This window comes from Equus asinus, chromosome 21 (assembly GCF_041296235.1).
Source record: "Equus asinus isolate D_3611 breed Donkey chromosome 21, EquAss-T2T_v2, whole genome shotgun sequence".
In the NCBI taxonomy this organism is placed as follows: domain Eukaryota; kingdom Metazoa; phylum Chordata; class Mammalia; order Perissodactyla; family Equidae; genus Equus; species Equus asinus.
In genome coordinates, this window is record NC_091810.1 from 76,141,376 (window position 1) to 76,160,893 (window position 19,518).

The 19,518-nt window shown below is 37.8% G+C and overlaps 1 protein-coding gene across 2 annotated transcripts in view; it reads left to right on the top strand.

Moving 5' to 3' along the window:
• TBC1D5 (TBC1 domain family member 5) overlaps positions 1–19,518 on the top strand; it is a 564,348-nt gene that overhangs the window by 429,934 nt on the left and 114,896 nt on the right. For both annotated transcript variants that reach the window (XM_014842157.3, XM_014842161.3), the window contains exon 16: positions 4,367–4,473. In XM_014842157.3, the coding sequence (XP_014697643.2) occupies positions 4,367–4,473 (107 nt within the window). The remainder of the gene's footprint in view (positions 1–4,366; positions 4,474–19,518) is intronic.

Consider the following 19,518-nt stretch of genomic DNA (forward strand, 5'->3'; position numbering starts at 1 on the left):
AAGTTATTTATCCACATTGCTTTAAACTTTATCAGAACAGTCATGTCCTCTACTATCTTTACTGATGTAATTATTTCTTATTGATACTTCTGGAGAAACTACTTAAGTCAGCTCCCTTAGACCACTCAAGAACAACTGTGGGTCATTTAAAGGCAGAGACAGAGAGGTCAGCTCTGCTTCATGTGGAGGAAGTGGTGTTCAGTAAGAATTAAGCAACATGAGGAATCACACTACCTTGCATCTGTGCCACCCTTACAGAAACCCCACAGACAGAGTGAGCATTACCTGTTTTATAAATGGGGAAATAAAGGTTCAGTGAAGTTAAGCGGCTTGCCTGAATTCACACATATCATCAGTGACGTGGCCAGCATTCTGGTAGAGATCTAATCTGGATGCTAATCTGGATCATCTGATTCCAAATCCAGTCTGTTTTACTAGATACCACTCACGTTGTCTTAACCTTCCTTGAATAAGCTCTCTGGAGTGTGGCTTCAGTACTTTGTTTTTAAAGCATATTCATACTTGATTTCAAATGTAGTCAGATACCGAAACTCAGTATTTTTTTAATCTTTCACTTTTTCCCCTCATGTCACTGCCCTGCTCTGATAGAATAAACACTGGAAAAGAAACAGTATTATAGATGAGTTTTTTGGTTTGGGGGGGTTTTTTGAGGAAGATTAGCCCTGAGCTAACATCTTCCATGAATCCTCCTCTTTTTGCTGAGGAAGATTGGCCCTGATCTAACATCTGCCACCAACCCTCCACTTTTTGCTGAGGAAGATTGGCCCTGAGCTAACATCTGCCATGAATCCTCCTCTTTTTGCTGAGGAAGATTGGCCCTGATCTAACATCTGCCACCAACCCTCCACTTTTTGCTGAGGAAGATTGGCCCTGAGCTAACATCTGTACCCATCTTCCTCTTTTTATATGTGGGACACCTGCCGCAGTATGGCTCAATAAGCAGTGCATCTGGGATCTGAACTGGGGAACCCCAGGCTGCCGAAGCAGAGTGCATGAATTTAACCACTGCTCCACCAGGTTGACCCCTAGATGAGTTTTTTAGGTTCAACAAAAATTTATTCTAAGGATCAAAACTAAATTCTTATTCTATCAGATCTCTGCTATTTTGGTTTTTTAAAACAGTTTGTATAATTCTCTTTTGCCTCCTCTAAATCGGGCACAGTTATTCAAAAGGGACTTAATACTTAGCATATGTACTTACAAATTAAAAGTGCTCTAAAGTTACAGATTTTTGTTAATAAATTAGAGATGTCATGATCTGAGGGCAGAGGGCTGTAGAGGAGGTAAAACTTTACCCAGTTAGGTTTTCAGCTGGCATTCTGTAATAAAAAGACAAATGAACAAGAGAAAAACAAAAGTTTATTAACATGCCTACTTCATATATATCTGGGCAATACTCAGGGGAAAATGAGTGACTCTCAGAGATGCCTGTAGAATTCAGGATTAAATACTATCTTATAAGAGAGAGGAGGGGGATGTGTAGGCCTCTTCGGGGAGGGTAAATGATTTGTAGGAAAGATGAATGGGCCCTTAGAAGAATAGATGGGAGGTATGATAATTTGTGACAAAGTTTGTCTGGGGGAGATTTATGACAATTGAGTTCCTTTTGGAGGATTTATCTTAAAGCAGATAAGGGGAGTTCAGAGAAAGCTGAATTTGCGTTTTTCAGGTACCTACAGCTCAAAATAATCAAAATACCAAAGCAGCATATTTTGGGGTGGCATGTCTTGAACTCCTACAGCCGTATTTCGGGGTGGCATGTTCTGCTACCCTTCCAAAGTCAGACTCCTTTGACGTTATATCCCTACTGCCGGTGCCTAGTGCAGTCTCCGTGTATCCAGGATTTAGTAGGTGCTCAGGAAACATTCATTGCATTCGGTGACTGGATGGATGGATGGATGGATGGGAGAAATGAGAAAAAGAATGTTAGCTCCTTCATTTGTTCTGCAAGCAGAATATTAATACATTATTTGACTTCCTTTATGTATTTTACAGCATCCAATGGCTTCAACAGTTCTGTCAAGTTGTAATAATATAGAGTTGTTGCTCTGGTCCCTTCAAATAAATACCTACTATTATCAGGCTGTTTTAGAGACTGGGTTATGCTGACCTTCCAAGCTACTTAAAACTACTTAACAAGAGTAATAATACTAATTGGCTTTTCTGTTTGCAATGATTGCAATGACTATTTGCATCCTTTATGTCATTTGATTTTCAAAACAATGGCCTCTCAGAACAAAGCCATGTCTTAGAGCACAGACGCTGCAGCTAGATTTCTGAATTTCAAATCTTGCTCCTCCACCAAATCACTGTGTGATTTGGGCAAATGACTTAAGCTTTCCAAGTATCAGTTTTCTCATCTGTAAAACAGGGATGATAATTATACCCTTATAATAAGATTGCCATAGAAATTAAATGAGATAATGCAGGTGAAGTTCTTTGGCATAGGGCCTGGCCTCAGAAAGCCTTCAATAATTCGTTAACATCTTAGTGGTAGTAGTAATAATAACTGCTCGTTGTTACTTCTTTACCCTTCTGTACTTTAATTTTCTTCAGGATGAGGACTGTGTTTTGTTCATCTCTGCATCCTCTCCTAACATGGGATCTTTCATGGGTTAGGTACTCAACAAATAATTATTGGATTGAATGAAGTAGGCAGTTAATTTTTTTTTTTAAGTCAGAAAGTTGTTTTCCAAATGACTAAACTTAAGCCCAGAGAGGTTACCCCCAAAAGGTTTTGAGCAGCTACTGTGAATCAGTCACATAGGTTATATCATTTAATCTTTAGCCAACTTTATGAAAGGTTTGAACGGTGTCCTAGGATTCAAGCCCACATCTTTGAATCCTGAGCCTAGAACCATTTCCACAAAACTCTTCTGCCTCTCTTACAGAATATACAAGAATTCTTCCTGAGTCAGTTACTAATAATATATAATCATTATAGTGTTTGGGCAAATAACTTTATGAGTTATAAAATAAATTACCTAAGTTTTATTTACTTGCTAGATCTCAAAGAAAACTGTACGTGAAAACATACTATTCTCATTGTCCTAGCTTTTTGGATTCTAGCCTAAAAAGGACAACAGGTAACTGAATGTGAATATGACAATGAACAAGTAAGAAAAGACGAGTCTGAACAGATATAGAAAGGGTAGGATAAGTGAGTGCTTTACAAATGAAAGCAGATGTATGAAATTACAAGCTGTCAGATCAGCAACGGAAATGAAGATGATAAAGTGGTTCCTTACATAGATTATAATTATTCATTTTGCCCAGTCCTGTCTCCTTTCCCCATAATGTTCATGGGAAGGGGGAGGGGGTGGGAAGCTATAGCGAGAAATGGTGTTTCCAACAGAAGAAGAAAAAAGATCTTCCAAGAATCACGGGTATTTCCGATTACAAATAATTGTTTCTTTTGTGATTTGTGTTGTTTCTATTGAATCACAGTTTTCCTATGGAATATTTTTCAACGAACTGTTCTGATTAATGAAAGGGATTCTGTTGCAACCACAGGAAGTTATAAGTGTAAAGTTTCCTCACATCAGTGCTGTGGAGGCAGTCAGTGTGGCTTACAAAATAAGCGTCGTTAATGGGCCCAACTGTGACAGCAGTGGCAGATGGATTGCCAAGAAATGAAGTAGTTTACATAGACCTGCCTAAAAAGATGTGTTTAATAATTGCGCCCATAATTAGGTTGATTTGAAAAAAAAATTAAATGACAGCCTAAGGAATATAGTTAGGCTTATCTGTGAAGATTTTGACATTTTTCCTCCAAGAAATGCTGCATGGATATTCTCCCTAAATTCCTTGTTACCTTTAGAAGAACAAATAATTGGAAGAAATTATGTTTTCTTTAATTTTGAATTATGTAATTTTTATATGTACAAAAGAATAAGTGTAACATACGTAAGTTACGAAGCATAATAATCAGGGTAAATGTTATTTTATGAGAATTTTAAACTGGTTCTTTCCCATTCATAAGATTTTTGTTACTAATTTCTAAGCAGCAAAACTAGAGATATTTAAACACAGCCATATAAATGGCAATAAATATGCATGCTTCTAAGAGTTTATTTATATTGCAAATGCACACACATATCTGTATCTGAGGCTCTTCCTTCCAGCGCCCCCTGAGGATAAGTGCTAGTGTATTAGATTGCAATTAACAGTACAGTGTGCTACTTCAAAGGCCATTTGGTAAAGATCCCTTCTCCCTATTTCCTTTTATCAAATCAATTGAATTATTGATTTGCTTTCTTTGAATCTAAGTTATTTTTTTACTCTCAGTAATGCAAATATCTTAAACAGTATTGCTTCTGAATTATGTTTTTTCCCTCTTATTTAGTGATCTCTAGTAACTACCAGACCTGTCTTGGCCTTCTGATGCATTTCCCCCCAATCGGGGATGTACACTCACTGATTCTTAAGGCTCTGTTTCTTCGAGATCCAAAGGTAAGCTTTCCAAGTAGGATATGCATCATTTTAAGTTCAGTGAAAAATTGATATCTCTCTATGACTCCAAGAATTCCTAAAGTAGAATGCATCTAATGGCAGATACATTGCCTAATAAAAGAATTTGCCTAGAGTTGTAGGCCAAAACTCACCTGCCTCATTGGCTAGCAACTCAGCAGGCAAATTAACTGGACATTGTCATGAGAAACTGGAGCACACATTGCTTATCCCTCAGAAAGTTCTTCTGCCCTCCTGCCTTCCTCATAACTCAAGGAAGTGGTTGAACAACTGCTTCTCCTTATAACTACACTTTGTTATCATTGGTACCCCTTACAAGGGCCAGCTTATCCAAGTAGAGCCTTGGAGGCCATGTGAAGACCAAGACATTAGAACTACAAAAAGGACCAGTTCTGTAAGAATTTATGATACAATAAAATACTAAATTATTTCATATTATGACTATGTATTTCTTATTTTGTGGGTGAGGAAGTAACCTAATAAAATAAAGATTTAAACAGTCTTTAATGCTGATTTCTCTATTTGAACTTAAAGCAAGTCACCAAAATTTTCTTTACACTTCAGAGAAGAAGTGTGCTCTTTTACAACTAATGTTATATTTCTTGAAAATAAGAACATTTAATGATCTAAAAAAATCTGTGAATTCTTGATGCTTTTGAGCCAAACAAAAATATTGGATGAAGTAGTAAGAGAGAAAGCTTCAAACACGAGTGTGAGAATGCCAGGCAATGGGTAGTAATCCCAGCCTTTGGCTCTTTGGCAGAACTCCCAACAGTCATGTTGGCAGTTGCTGAACTGTCTTTGAGTCAGTCTGTCTGTAGATTCCGTTGCCAAAGCTCTGTCTGATCAACTTGGGCCTCCAAGTTCAAGGTTTTGATTCTAAAAGATTTCTGTCCTTTCCTCGGTTGTTGACTTCAACATTCTATTTATTCTTTGATTGATTTGAGAGAATTCATTTCCTTGTGCCTGTATCTATTTTCTGAAGAAATACACAATTTTATATAATTTCTCTTACACAAAATTCCATGAAATATCAAAAATATAATCCATTGTTTCTCTGATACCTAAGGTAGCATATAGATGAGTTTTTTTCTGGTAAGGCTTAGGAGTCTGACTGCGAAAATCAAAAACCCCATACATATTTTTTTATGTATATATGTGTATGTAAGTTGTATAAGTATATATTCTTTATAATAAATAACCAAGATTATGAAATATCTATAAAAGGAATAAAGAATGAGTTTGCTAGTCAATGAGATATGTGAGTTTTGGTCTACAGATTGAGGTAGATTCTACTAGCTCAGCATTAGGGATTCTTAGAGTCATACAGAGTGGGGAAAAATTGCTAAAATGACTATTTGAATTCTCTACTTGTGTGATTTGTTTGGTTTAATTGAAAGGAGAAATGAATATGTTATCTAAACCTATTGATCTTGGTAATTTTTTCCTGGCTAAATGTGGTTGATCTTCCTATGAATCATTTGCTCTTCTAGTTGTAGAATTCTATATACTAAATCCATTAATGTTATTAATAGAATCTGTGATTTTAGTAGAGTACTTTTTATCTCAATAAGGTACTGTACATAATATAAGGGTATAATGAAACCAATTCTACAAGCATTAAAAAAATACATTCTCTAAGGTTTAAGAAAAAAAGTAATGAATAGCATAAGTATCTAAAAAAAGATATTCCCCACTTTTATATTCAGGGTCTTCTTACCAAGGAAAAACAAGATCAAGATAATGGTTCAAAATGTGGGAGCTTAAACTGATATTTCTGAGACATAAGAAATTGGGCGGGAAGGAGTCACGTTTAAAAATCTCTTGAGAACAAGTTCATGGAATGATGATATCTATAGGAAAAGTAAAGAAAGCTGTATAGTATTAAGGGGCTTTCAGATGGCTAACCCAGCAAGGTTATAGTCTTGGTTAAGTTTATATAGTGGCTGACTCATTGACATTATTTAGTAAATGTCAAATGATAACTAACATCACTTGGCACATGTGCTAATTGTAGGTCTATCGCAGCATAGTATCCTTCAAGGAGCCTGAGTTAGGAATCGGGACACTACATGAAATCCTGACTCTGCTACCAATCATCCTTGCGATTTTGGGAAACTCACGCTTGCTGAGTCTTGGTCTTCTCTTTTGTGATTGAGTTAAATTGTCTCTAATGATTCACCCAACCAGAGCAGCCTTTGTCCATAAAGAACTGACTTCTAATGATGTAACGGGAGCCAATCCAGTGCTACAAAGGTACAAATAAAAAAAAGGAAAAAAGCAGCAAGTTTGTATATATTATAGAAATCCACAAGTGGACGGAGTTTTCAGTGTCATTTATGGCGATTTTAAAGACGTAAAGGAGGCCATTTATGCTGAGGGAAAAGAAAGAGAAGGAAAGACGATTTTAGTACCCCATCCATATCCTCTAAGAATCCAGACGTCAGAGTGCTTTAAATGTTTTCTATTTATTAGCAACAATGAAACGCTTAAAATACTTGAATCATTCCTGATTCAAGTAGATCAGAACAAGTATATAAACACACAAGTCTCTATGAAAGGAACTAGTAGAAAGATGAAATTTGAGGCATGAAAGTACACTTTCCCATATCCCAGCTTCATGTGACAGTTGTGTTGAGTGTTGCTGATAGACTCAGTAAAATAAAAATAAACAAGGAACTCTGAGCTCCCCTAAGTTCATTGTCAGCCTTCAGAGAAGCTCTTTGTCCTATCGCTATCCCTAAATCCCAGTGGAGATTGCTCAATTGAGAATAGACTCTGCAAGTAAAGCTTAAGATGCTGAGCTTTAACTGTTTTATATCAGATATAGGCTTTACTGTGAAAAGATTTCTTATTTAAACAGACTGAAATAATGGGCCTCTAAACTGTAATCATAGGATCATACTTCTTCACAGTTTCCAAGCATTTCATGTGCTTAATTTGGTTCTCACAACAAGCTATGACATAGGCAGAGCCAGTTATCTTTCCTCATTCTTTTTCTATACAGGGAGGTCAAGATTGTGTGGCTTTCCCAAGGCCAAAAAGCTTGTAAGCTTCCAAGCTAGCTAAAGTGACTCCATGACCTTTGTATCTACTCATTCCCTCCTGAGATTCCCGGCATCCATTCTTCCTGCTCCAGGAAGCCATTTCCAGGCTCTGATAGGCCATGTTTTCCTCTTTGAGTGCCCACAGCACCTTGTGCTTTAGCTATTTGCTTATTTATTTTATCAATTATTTCTCCTTATGATCCTGCTTATTTTGTAGCATTTAGCTTTGTGTCCTGCAGTGGTTGATATTAATAATGGTAGAATTGTATTCTGACTCAAATGCTAAGTGTCTTCTAGTATACCATACTGACTCTAATCTAGGTGGATCTCAGTCACCTAGCATATTTCTGGAACCCATATCCATATTCCATAGAAGCCACAGTCGTTATATATTTGTCAGCTGCCATTTTTATCATGGCAGTGAATTAACCCTACAACTTGAACTTAAAGAGCATCTAGTTCCTTAAATTTACTATGTGTTAGAATTATTTGAAAACCTGTTACCACCTTTCAATATTATGGAATGAAGAAGACCTAGCAAAGAATGTGGTTAATATACCTCACTTAGACTGTCACTAATAATTTCAGAACTGCAGAGAACCAAGAGAGTCTAATCCAGCTTCTCCTTCTATAGATAAACAAACTGAGGATCAAGGTGAAGTTTAGGGAGTCCTTCAAGGTCACACAGCTTGTCAGTGGCAGAGCCAGCAGTTGAACCCAGGTCTTCCAACCACCTTTCCACACAAGAGCTATAGCTTCATTAGTTTTAAAAATAGTAGAATCCTAGTTACTGATATTTCTTATACAAATTTTTCTATTTGTAATAGACATTTATTTGCATCAGAAATAAATGAAATTGCCATGTATATAAGTGGCCCAAGAATTGTTTGAGATTTTTTTAAATGTTTGCTGATGGGGGCCAGCCCGGTGGCACAGCGGTTAAGTGTGCACGCTCTGCTTCGGCAGCCCGGGGTTCACCGGTTTGGATCCTGGGTGCAGACATGGCACCACTTGACAAGCCATGCTGTGGTAGGTGTCCCACATATAAAGTAGAGGAAGACGGGCACTGATGTTAGCTCAGGGCCAGCCTTCCTCGGCAAAAAGAGGAGGATTGACAGCAGATGTTAGCTCAGGGCTGATCTTCCTCAAAAATAAATAAATAAATAAATAAATAAATAAAGTGTATGCTGTATGAAGAGACTGGATAGTTAAGTATCTGTAGCATCTTATACTCTGTTCACCATAAGTAGGGTTTCTATACTTAGCTCTTCAGACCATGATCCTAATTCTCATTTTCTTCTCTTTATCATATTAGAACCACTGAGCAGATTTCCAACAACAATCCACTAGAGGAAGTAGAGGGATAGAAGGAGGACAGTCTGAAAAATATGAAGTGATTAAAAAAACATTGTTCTAACTAGTTGTTCAAATTCAAAAAAAATTTTAAAACCCAATTAGAAACAAAAGTCATAGAAAATGTGAACATATTGTGTTCCTTAAATAACCAGATGTTCTCCCCTTCCTGAAGGCAGTAAGGGCTAGGAATAAAAGGTTTAAAACTATTGTTTTAAGTTAACTGTGAATTTTGCAAATCGGTTTTTACCCTTTAGCAAATAAAATTCTAATACCGAAACATAAGCAAAGTAATTTTCATTTTTCAGTGCTCTCTTATTTGTGTTATGTGTTGCAGTGTTAACCTTATCATAAAGACTTATTACAAATGAAATACAGTACATGGATTAACATTTTAGATTATGCAGTAAGAATTTGACAGCTACCATTTGTTTTGAAGACTAGAATATCCCCCCAAAATATTTCAAGTAAGTTTGTAAGCAACCCCTTTAGCAGTGATGTTATTGTTTATGGAAGAAAATTGCTAGAAATAAGACAATTTAATTTCATAGTCATTCTTATACACAGAAACATGCTATAAAGATATAGTGTACAGTGATCTTATACTTGGCCAATTCTGATTTGGTTTTTGTTTGGAGTTACATTAAGTTTTGCCTTTTTAAATTATAAAAAAATCTGAATATTCAGATTTCAGATGTTATGCAAATAATAGATTTTTACTCTTTTAATTCCAAAGAACCCGACTGTAGGTGTAACTTTTTTTTTTAATGTCAAATGACTTTGATAAAATGTCATATATCAGAATTGAAAAGCAGTGAATGGATTCAAACCTACTACCAGTCAGTTTACAATGTTACAAAATGCCCCATTCCAGTAATGCCATTGTAATTTTTTCCTTCTCTGAGAATAAAGAACCTAAAAAACACACATACAGACTCTGAGAACGCACAGTATCCGTTTATTTACTTTTCATGGTGTTCCCATCAGAGGTTCTGTTCAGATTTTCTAGTATGTTTCTAATCTAATTTTCTGTTATAGAAAGAATGTGTTGCTTCTGTCTTCTTTATCCTTTTTTTCTAGAAAGTTGAAACATTTCTCTGAAAACTGCCCTTCTTGGAGAATCATTTATTTTTGTATTTTCTCTGTTAGTGACCCCAAAAAGGTGGTTTTTTCTTTGAATCTGAGCAACTTGACTATATGTCATTCCTTTTTATCATTAGATTACAAGCAACTGGATGTTTATTATAGTTAATATTTGGGTATTAGTGACTAATCAGGTATGTTTTCCCATTCAATCAGAAATATAGACTTTCTGACATAGCATTAAAAAACCTTAAGTTTTACTCCTGAAGTAAGTGGTGGTATCAAAAATCTGCAAAGGCGTAATCTAAAAGTTTTCATTAAACCAATATTTGAAATTTGTTATTTATTGTGTTCAGACATTTCATAAAGTAGAGTTATCTGTTTCTCAAAATTTGTTAAGGGTTTCCTAGGGGCCTTAAATAATTTTGAATTCATCTTATAAAAGTATTTTGAATTTATTAACTTAGTCAACTGACCTCTGCACCGGGCACTGTTTAGATCCTGGTGATATAATGGTAAACAAGAAAAAGACATGATCCTTATCTTAATGAGTAAACAAACAAGAAAGTACTCAGTCTGTCATGTGTTATAAAGGATACAAATAGAGTATCATCATTAAAATAATAAGAGGAGGAAGAATCTGGGCGGAGTGAAAACCTAATTTACGTAGGTTGGTCAAAAGTCCTTCTCTAAGGAGGTACCATTTCAGGTGAGAACTAATGAAGGAGAAGGAACCAGCCAGGCAAAGAATAGGGAGAAGAGCCTGCAGACAGGGGAACAGTAAACACAAAGCCTCCGAGGTAGAAAAGAGCTTAGACTGTTCATAGAACTGAAAGAAGACCAGTATGACTGGAGCTGGGAACAGGGAAACCTGCCTGAGATGGATGAGCCAGGGAAGGCTTGTTAGTACTTTGTTCTTCCTGTGTAATCTTACATGATGATATAAAGTAAAATTATTTTTAAGGTCACATTTTGAAACTCAAAAAAGACTGCTGGATTCATGGCAATTCTTCCTGATGATTAAGACATCCTCTTGTTATAAACTTCTCTTGCTCTCAGCCAGAAGTTCCAAGAACTCTTCTTAAATTAGTTCCTCACTTGGTAAAGCACACTCACTTATTCAGACCTCTAGGCTGTCACATGGGTCTGGCCAGTGGGTTATTGTTTGATTTAAGAAGACTGTGGCCAGGACTCTGAACTCTTTTAGTCATACATGTGTTATTTTCATCTTTTAAAAAACAATCTTGGCTACCGTCTATATACCGCCAATCTCAGTCAGTTTTGCTTTCCTTTATGTCAGCATCGTCCTCCACTCTGTAGTGACGAAGGAACTGGACCAGTTTTTCTCACCTACTGAAGTGAGTGCTCTATTAGTTCAGGGGCTAGATCTCCAACAGCACTAACCCATGTCAGCTTCACGAGGGAAGCTCAGAATGCAGGTTCCACTTCCATCACAGCCTGCTGTGTTGATTGGACAAATCATTTCTTTTCTTGAACTACGGAATGAAGAAGCTGGACTACATAACCTCAGTGGACCCTTCTGGATCTATTTTAGCAAGATTCAATTAAATTCAACAGATAGATTTTTTTTTAACTACCTGCTGTGATGCAGAGCACGAGAGTTGGCCCATGTGATTAGGACACAGTCCCTTATGGATGGAAACTCCTAATCGTTATGGGAGGTGAAATGATTGAGAGTATTGCAGAAAGAACAGCTAATTCGGACTTGGATAGTCAGAAATACTTCCAGTTGAAAGAGGCATTCCAACTGGGCTGTGAAGGATTTTCCTGGGAAGTGTTATTCCATCTTAAGAAAACAGGGTAAGCAAAGCTCTGGAGAATTGCTGAAGCAGGTGGCCAGGATGGGCCTAGGAGTTCTCAGTCCAGAGCCACTCAGTGACCCCCTCAGGGACCTAAAGAATGACAGTGTCCCACTCTTGATACCTCATGTATTAGCTGACAGTAATTTTTAAGAGTTCATCAAATGTGTAGGGAGTCTTTATTTGATGGTATTTTATTTGGTATTGATTTAAATAATGTTCCAACTTGTGTGTTATTCAACATAAATATATGTTTTGTGCTTCACTGAAAAGTCAATGTGAAAGGGATTTCGTCCTGATGATTTTTACTTGATTTATTGGCTATAAATAGTTGCTTGTGGTAATATTTGTTCAAAATAAGCATGTTCGTTTAGATCTTTAAAGTCACTCTTGGGACGTTTGGTGGTTTTTGTTGGGGGTGGCTGAAGAGAGCTATGAAACTTTGTTGCAAAGATTGCTCTGCATGTTTTAGGGGGAGGGTTTCTTTACTGAAACACAACAAATTACAGTGATGATTTATTTTTCCTCAAATAACTTAACAAGAGACTAGAGTCCATGGTTAATTCTGTTGTGATTAACAATAAACAAAACAAAATCTACAAAACAATCTGCTACTTTTTATTTGATATCTTACAAGTAAGGGAAATCCAGGTTTTTAGGGAGAAACATTTATTTTAAGTAGATTACTTAAGCTTTTAAAGCTATTAATCTTATGCATGTGTGTTTAGAAGGACACCGTGAGGCCCCAAATGTGAAAGTATTAAAGTATGACAGCATGTTACAGGGAAGTGTTTGTGGTGCATCCTTGAGCTCCAGGAGAAGAGTGGCTGCCCCACTTCCCTGCTGACTCGCTGTTTCACCTCCAGGGAAATCACTGAACCTTTTGCTGCCTTAAGTTCAGGTTCATTAATTGTTTTTTAAAAAGGAATAAGTGGCTAGTAAGGCCTTAATTAGCCTCTAATCTCTAAAAGTCATTGCCACCTCTAAGTGCTGTGAGAACCTAGCGAATCACTTATTTTCCTTATTGTATATGAAGTAGCTTATTCCAAAAGAAAAGGCACTACTTTGAATTGTTTCTTTGTCATCTTAATACTACAATTAAAAAAATTGAAAGGTACAAATCACAAATTATGGTTAAAAGATTATAAACTTGAAACTGACGAAATAGAAAAAGGCATAATCTTTTCAATACAAGTTAATCACGGCCACAATAAATATTTTGCCCCTTAAGTATGTTAGCTCAGTAAATATATTATTGCTAACTTAAAATATTAAATATGTTGACTTTATAGGAATAAAAGTCAATACATTCAAGTGGTAAACTGCATAACCATAATCAATTAACTTTGTTTTGTGTAAATATTTTAGGCAGGAAGTTATATCCATTCCCCAAAAAAAAGCCAAAAGCCAAACAAAACCACAACATATTTTATCGTGGAGAATTTTTAAGTGTATTTCATCCAGTTTGAGCACTTTTATGATTACCATATTGGGAAATGTAAGTTAGGTTTCCATACTGCAAGACAGTGGCGAGGCCACTCAGGTGAACGTAGAGCTCCCCGGCATACACAAGGCTGGCCCCCAGCTCCTCCAGGCAGAGCCCTGTTTGGCTCTGTGAAAGGGGCTTTGCTCTAGCATTTCATGTGTGGGTAAGATCTTCATATGTTACTGGCGACATTTTCCAAGTGTCTTCATATGATTTGGAATGCTTCTTTATTTACTTGGTGGTTGTTCCTGGTTTTGAAGAGGAACTTTATAGTTTCATTTCTCTACATTGTTTCTTTCTACGAAATGCTATCTTTGCTCATTCAGCCAAAATTTGCTGAGCTCCTGCTGTATGTCAGTAACATCTAAAATTTCTCAGAAGTCTTGGTTGAAACAGAGGGGTGAACAGTTGGGGCTGGCCCAGTGGCATAGTGGTTAAGTTTGCACGTTCTGCTTGCTACACACTGCTCATCAGGCCATACTGTGGTGGCATCCCACATACAAAATAGAGGAAGATTGCCACAGATGTTAGCTCAGTGACAATCTTCCTCAAGTGAAAAAGGGAAGATTGGCAAGAGATGTCAGGTCAGGGCCAGTTGTCCTCAGAAAAAAAAAAAGAGGGATAAACAGAATTTGTGGCAAGAGAAAGGAATACCCACTTGGCTGATTCCCTCACCTCCTTTAAGCTTTTGCTCAGAGCTGGTCCTCTCAGTGAGGCCCATCTCATCACCCTGCAGCCTGCCCTGTCCCCACCCCCTACCCCAGCACTCCTGACCCCCTTACCCTGCTCTGCTTTTTTTTTCTATAGCATAGTAGATAATTTACTTATTTGTTATATTTTTTATTTTTTTCTCCCTCTGGCAATATATCAACTCCATTGACAGCAATGCTTTTAGTTTGTTTTATATTCTGTTACCCAAGTACCTACAATAATGAATCAATGAATGAATGAATGAATGAATGAACAAACAATGACTAATTACCCCAACCAAACCCTCAAGTTCTCTACCAGAGGACAAATTATGCTGTTCATTGCAATTCAGTTTGTCAACTGTCTATTGTGCCAGCTATTAGGGATATAATGAAGTAGGGAGATATGGTCCCCTCTTCACAAAGCTTGCAGTCTAATGCAGTGGATCTTAAACTGTGGTGTGCCAAAGAAGCACCTGAGGGTGCTGGTTACAAATACAGACTCCCAGGCATTTTAATGTGAGTAATTCTGCGATAAGATCCAGAAATCTGTATTTGTAACAATTCTGAAACTAGTGGGCCATGGACAACTAGTGGGACATGGACTTTAAGAAACAGACACTAGATTGCGGAAAAAGTTACTACACAAACTGAAAGCTAGATACCCAGAAACAGAAGCCCAGCTCTGAACCAGTGGTTTCCACGATGGGATGCATTATACACAGTGACTACACAAAGATAGTCCATGGAGTACAGGAGGGAAATAATGAAACCGGTTTATATTCATTTTTCTCCAAAAAAATAAGAAAAACTGAACTGTGCCTTTTAATGTACAGATTAACATTGGTGCCTTCAAGTGAGCCGATGTGTCAGCCAGTCATGTATCACCTATGAGGTCTGCTAAGGGAAGAGGGGACTTCCCCACACAACGGCATTGACAGTGGCCTCTCCCCCTGCCCTTTGCTTCCACCACCTTGTGCCTTATTGTCATTTCTATATGCCCAGTTAAGTGGATTCATAAGTTATATTATCGTAAATGATGGCATATTTACAATACCAAAGAGATGTCAGAGGCCATGAACGTTTATTGTGGGTCCACTAGATATCTTCTGTTAATGTACTTAGAAGAGTTGGCAAAAATAATTTATTTTCAGGAAAAAAACATACTTCAAATTTGCTTACCTTTGTTGTGATGACAAGTAGCTGTCAGTAATGTGGTACTATGCAAATATTTTTGAAAAAATAAACAATTTGTCTCTTCAACGTAGTGGTGACATTTTAATCATGAGAGAAAATAGAAGCTTTTTCGAAGAAATTTGTGCTATGGAAAGAACATTTTAAAATTGGATATTTGGAAATGTTTCATCCATTTGTGGTGTTCTTGCCAAAGACAATTTAAGTGTATCACTTATTTAAAACTCTCAAAGTACACTAAAAAATTATGGAAACAATTTTCTAACTTGCTTACTACTCTTTCAGATCAAGAGATAAAGTCAAGTTTTAATCCATTTTTTAAAATATAGAAATGTAACATCTTGCAATTAAATTTTGAGAAGAGCTGTATGATGGTTAAATTTTATATATCAACCTGACTGGGCTAAGAGCTGCCCAGATAGCTGGTAAAACATTATTTCTGAGTGTGTCTGTAAGGGTGTTTCCAGAAGAGGTTAGCATTTGCATCAGTAGACTAAGTAAAGAAGATTCTCCCACACCAGGGTGAGCAGGCATCGTCCAATCCCTTGAGGGCCCAAACAGAACAAAAAGTTGAAGGAAAGGTGAACTCCCTCTGCTTGAGCTGGGACATCCATCTTCTGCCCTCAGACATGTGGGCTCCTGGTCCTTGAGCCTTCGGATTCCAGACATATACCAGCATGTTGTCCCACTTCCCCCCACTTCCCTCCTTACAGCGCCCCCCTCGCCCCCTCCAGTTCTCGGGCCTTGGAACTTGGACTGAATTATACCATTGGCTTTCCTGGTTCTTCAGCTTGCACCGTATTTCAGCATATCTCAGCCTCTCTAATCACATGAGTCAATTCCCTAATAAATCTCCTCTTATATATTCATGTATATCCTATGGGTTTGTTTCCCTGGAGAACCCTGACTAATACAAGCTAATTAACATTAAGGAAAAAGAGAAATTTTATTAGCCAAATTTTAACACAAACCTTGGCATAATTGATGGATGGCAAAATGAATACCATACTTTAAGAAAGGCAGCCAATGATGTGCTTCCTCCATTCAGACCTCTATCTCTTTTTGAGGTAGCTTTCTCTGGAGTGTCATTCACAAAAACTGACCATCACAAAGCATTTGACCAGGATTTTCAAAAAGTAAAGAAGCATATTCAATCACATTACTACTGTTAAACATACATTTTTAGGAAAAGCAAAAAATACCATTATAAGTAAACTATTATAAAAATTAATTTAAATATAGCTTATTTCATCTCTGTCTCATTTAAAAATTCTATTTTATGTATATTTTCTAATGTACTTAATAGATTTATCCAAGTGGTACATGCATATGATTTGTAAATAAACATGCATATATCAAGAGTGCAAGCCCCATAATTTTAACTAGCAAAGGAATAATCAAAGCTGAGAGATCCCTGCTCTAGACCAGTGGCTCCTGAAACCTCATCCAGTGGATTCTAATTCTTAGCAGGATGAGAGTCTTGACGCTGGCTTCCAGCACACACACAATTCTGGAGTCCCCCAGACACACCCATTAGAAGGGACAGCTTTGGAAGACACAGGCCTTATGCTTATGAATGAGGGAGTTCTGAACTCCTCTAGTTAAAGTGATATTTAACAACTTCGGGCGCATTTAATTTCACTGAGAAGTATACCTCTTCTGGGGCCAGCCCGGCAGCGCAGCGGTTAAGCGCGCACGTTCTGCTTCGGTGGCCTGGGGTTTGCCGGTTTGGATCTCGGGTGCAGACATGGCACGGCTTGGCAAGCCATGCTGCGGTAGGCATCCCACATATAAAGTAGAGGAAGATGGGCACAGATGTTAGCTCAGGGCCAGTCTTCCTCAGCAAAAAGAGGAGGATTGACAGCAGATGTTAGCTCAGGGCTAATCTTCCTCAAAAAAAAAAAGTATACCTATTCTATCCTAGTCCTCTTGCCGTGTTCTTGTAACTTGAATTCATTATGTACTTTTTCTAGATGGTGCTGATGATTAAAAAGTAAGTCTTTTAAAATATTCAGTTGTAGGAATATTATGCACTTTGTAATTTCTTTAGAGGTGGGTCAGACTCTAGAGATCATGTAATTACACCCTTATTTACTCCTGACGCCTGATAAGGGTGAGGTGAAATACCCACAGTCATCCAGAATTCAATAACATAGCCAGGACCAGTCCCCCAGGATCCTGCTCCCAATCTGGAGCTATCTGTCACACTTCTCCTTGGCCTCGCTCTCCTTGCAGACTCCTACTGCAGAACTTTCTCACTACTCCCACATTCACCTTTTCCTCTACTTCCTGAGTGGCCACAGGAAAATCAAGATGAGCTCTTTGGTCTTGTGCAGTAAACATAAAACAATGCATTTCAACTTGATTCCCCTTCAAAAGACAGTTGTTTACTTCTGATTTCTCTTTTACTCATGGTCTGAACACAGAGTTTGAAAGTTAGTCTATTATTAGCTTGCCAAGTCTGGCCTCCAGGTTCCTGTAGCATTATATCCAGTGAAATTAATGAGGGAAACATAGAAAAATAGTAATAATTACTGTTCTATGATGAAACTGACCTTTGAGTTTTTTCCTTAACCTTGGCTACAATGGCTGCCACCCATGTGGAAGACAATAAGACAAAAATAATAAAATAGAAAATGAGAGCAAACCAGTCAAGAGAGCCAGGTCAAAGGTTAATAGTGATAAGTTGAAATGCAGAGGAAAAAGAGAAAGAATATATGAGAATATGAATGAGAATTAAGTAGCTGAAAGGAGAAGATCACCTGGGACAACTTTTCTTCTTTACATTGAAATGTGTGCCTACCACAGTGATCATTCTCTTTCATTGTTATAGTGTATTAGTTAAGGGTGACCAACTGCTGTAGCAAATGAACCCCTATATTTCCATGGCTTAATACAATCGACGTTTAATTTTCACACACATGATAATCCATCGTAAGTCAGGAGTGGGAGTATCTCAGTGACACAGTTCCTTGGGCTTCTTCCAGCTCTGCTGTTTTCCACTTTGACCTGTTAGGATCACCCAGTACATTGACATCCCCAACAGGATGAGAAACATAGCAGGGAGCATCATTCTTGGGAGAGTTTTTACAGCAAGGCCTGCAGGTGGCCTGCATCACTTTCGCTCATTTCCACTGGCTAGAACTCAGTCCTGGGGCTACATCTAACCACATGAGACCTCAGAACATGTGGTTGAGCTCTGTGCACAGGTAGAAGAGGAAGCAGGTCTGGTGAGCAGCCAGTGGCTCTCTTTAAAATGGAAATGCTTTTGGTTCATTTACCTCTTCTGCTCATTGACAGGGCTTTCTCTAAGGGAAAAGCTAAAATCATAGTGGGAAGCTTATGATGACCTTAAATCTCACAACCTGAGAAATCTGATTTTGCCAGCACTCTTAGAAAAACCAAGCTGTCCCTCAGAGATGGACTCCCCCAAACTGAGCTCGAAAGGCCTCTGTGTAAAACAGGTCTGTCCCTTTCTCAGTCTGCAGTGAGCCGTAGAACAATTGTAAGACTGACATCCTCATGCCCCCATGACCACCCAATTTGCTTCCTAGTAGCAGACTTCGGTGGGAGGCCATGTCATTATAAGATCACTTACAGTGAGGAAAAAAACAAGTTATTGAACTACATATGACCAGCATACTGTAGACTTATGTGGAAAATGCAATCAGAATCACAGAGCTCTTTGGAGGACCTGGGGTCCGTGGGATGCAGGTAGGAAAGCATATTTAGTGAAACCAGGATATGAGAGCCTGGCATTACCTACTCCAGTAAGGATAGTCTTTCCGTAGTCCTAGAAAGCACGTAGTCCGTTAATCACTAACTCAGGCTCTCTCTCCCGCTGGCTTTGCCCATAATTACCTCTGACTCTACTTTTCTCTGCTTCCTTGGCAGGTCCTTTCTGACTGATATCTTCTTGCTTTTGATACATATTAAACATATAAGGGATCTAGTCAGCTCTTGTTAACCTGGAAACCACCTGGTCTCTTAGGGAAGGCTTTGCATACCTCTGCTCAGAGACACTTTGTGTTAGTTTCACAGTTTGACTCTCCCACAGTTCTTGAGTGCACCTGAGAATTACTCCCAGTCATTAATAAACTTGATTTCTGAAAAGGAAAATTGAAAATAATTGTCACCCTCTCACCATTTTAAGGATACTGACACTTGAACGTTTTTTTACTGCGTGGTTGCTTCAGTAAATCAAGAGTTTGGCTTCAGGTTTTTCTCCACACGCTGCCATTCTTAGCTTTTTTGACAGCCCCTTCAAGTTTATCCTCTAGTGTTTACTGAAAATGTGTTGAAGAGACCTGAATTGATGAAATTGAGAGCTATAAGATGTTTCACAAAACTGTCAG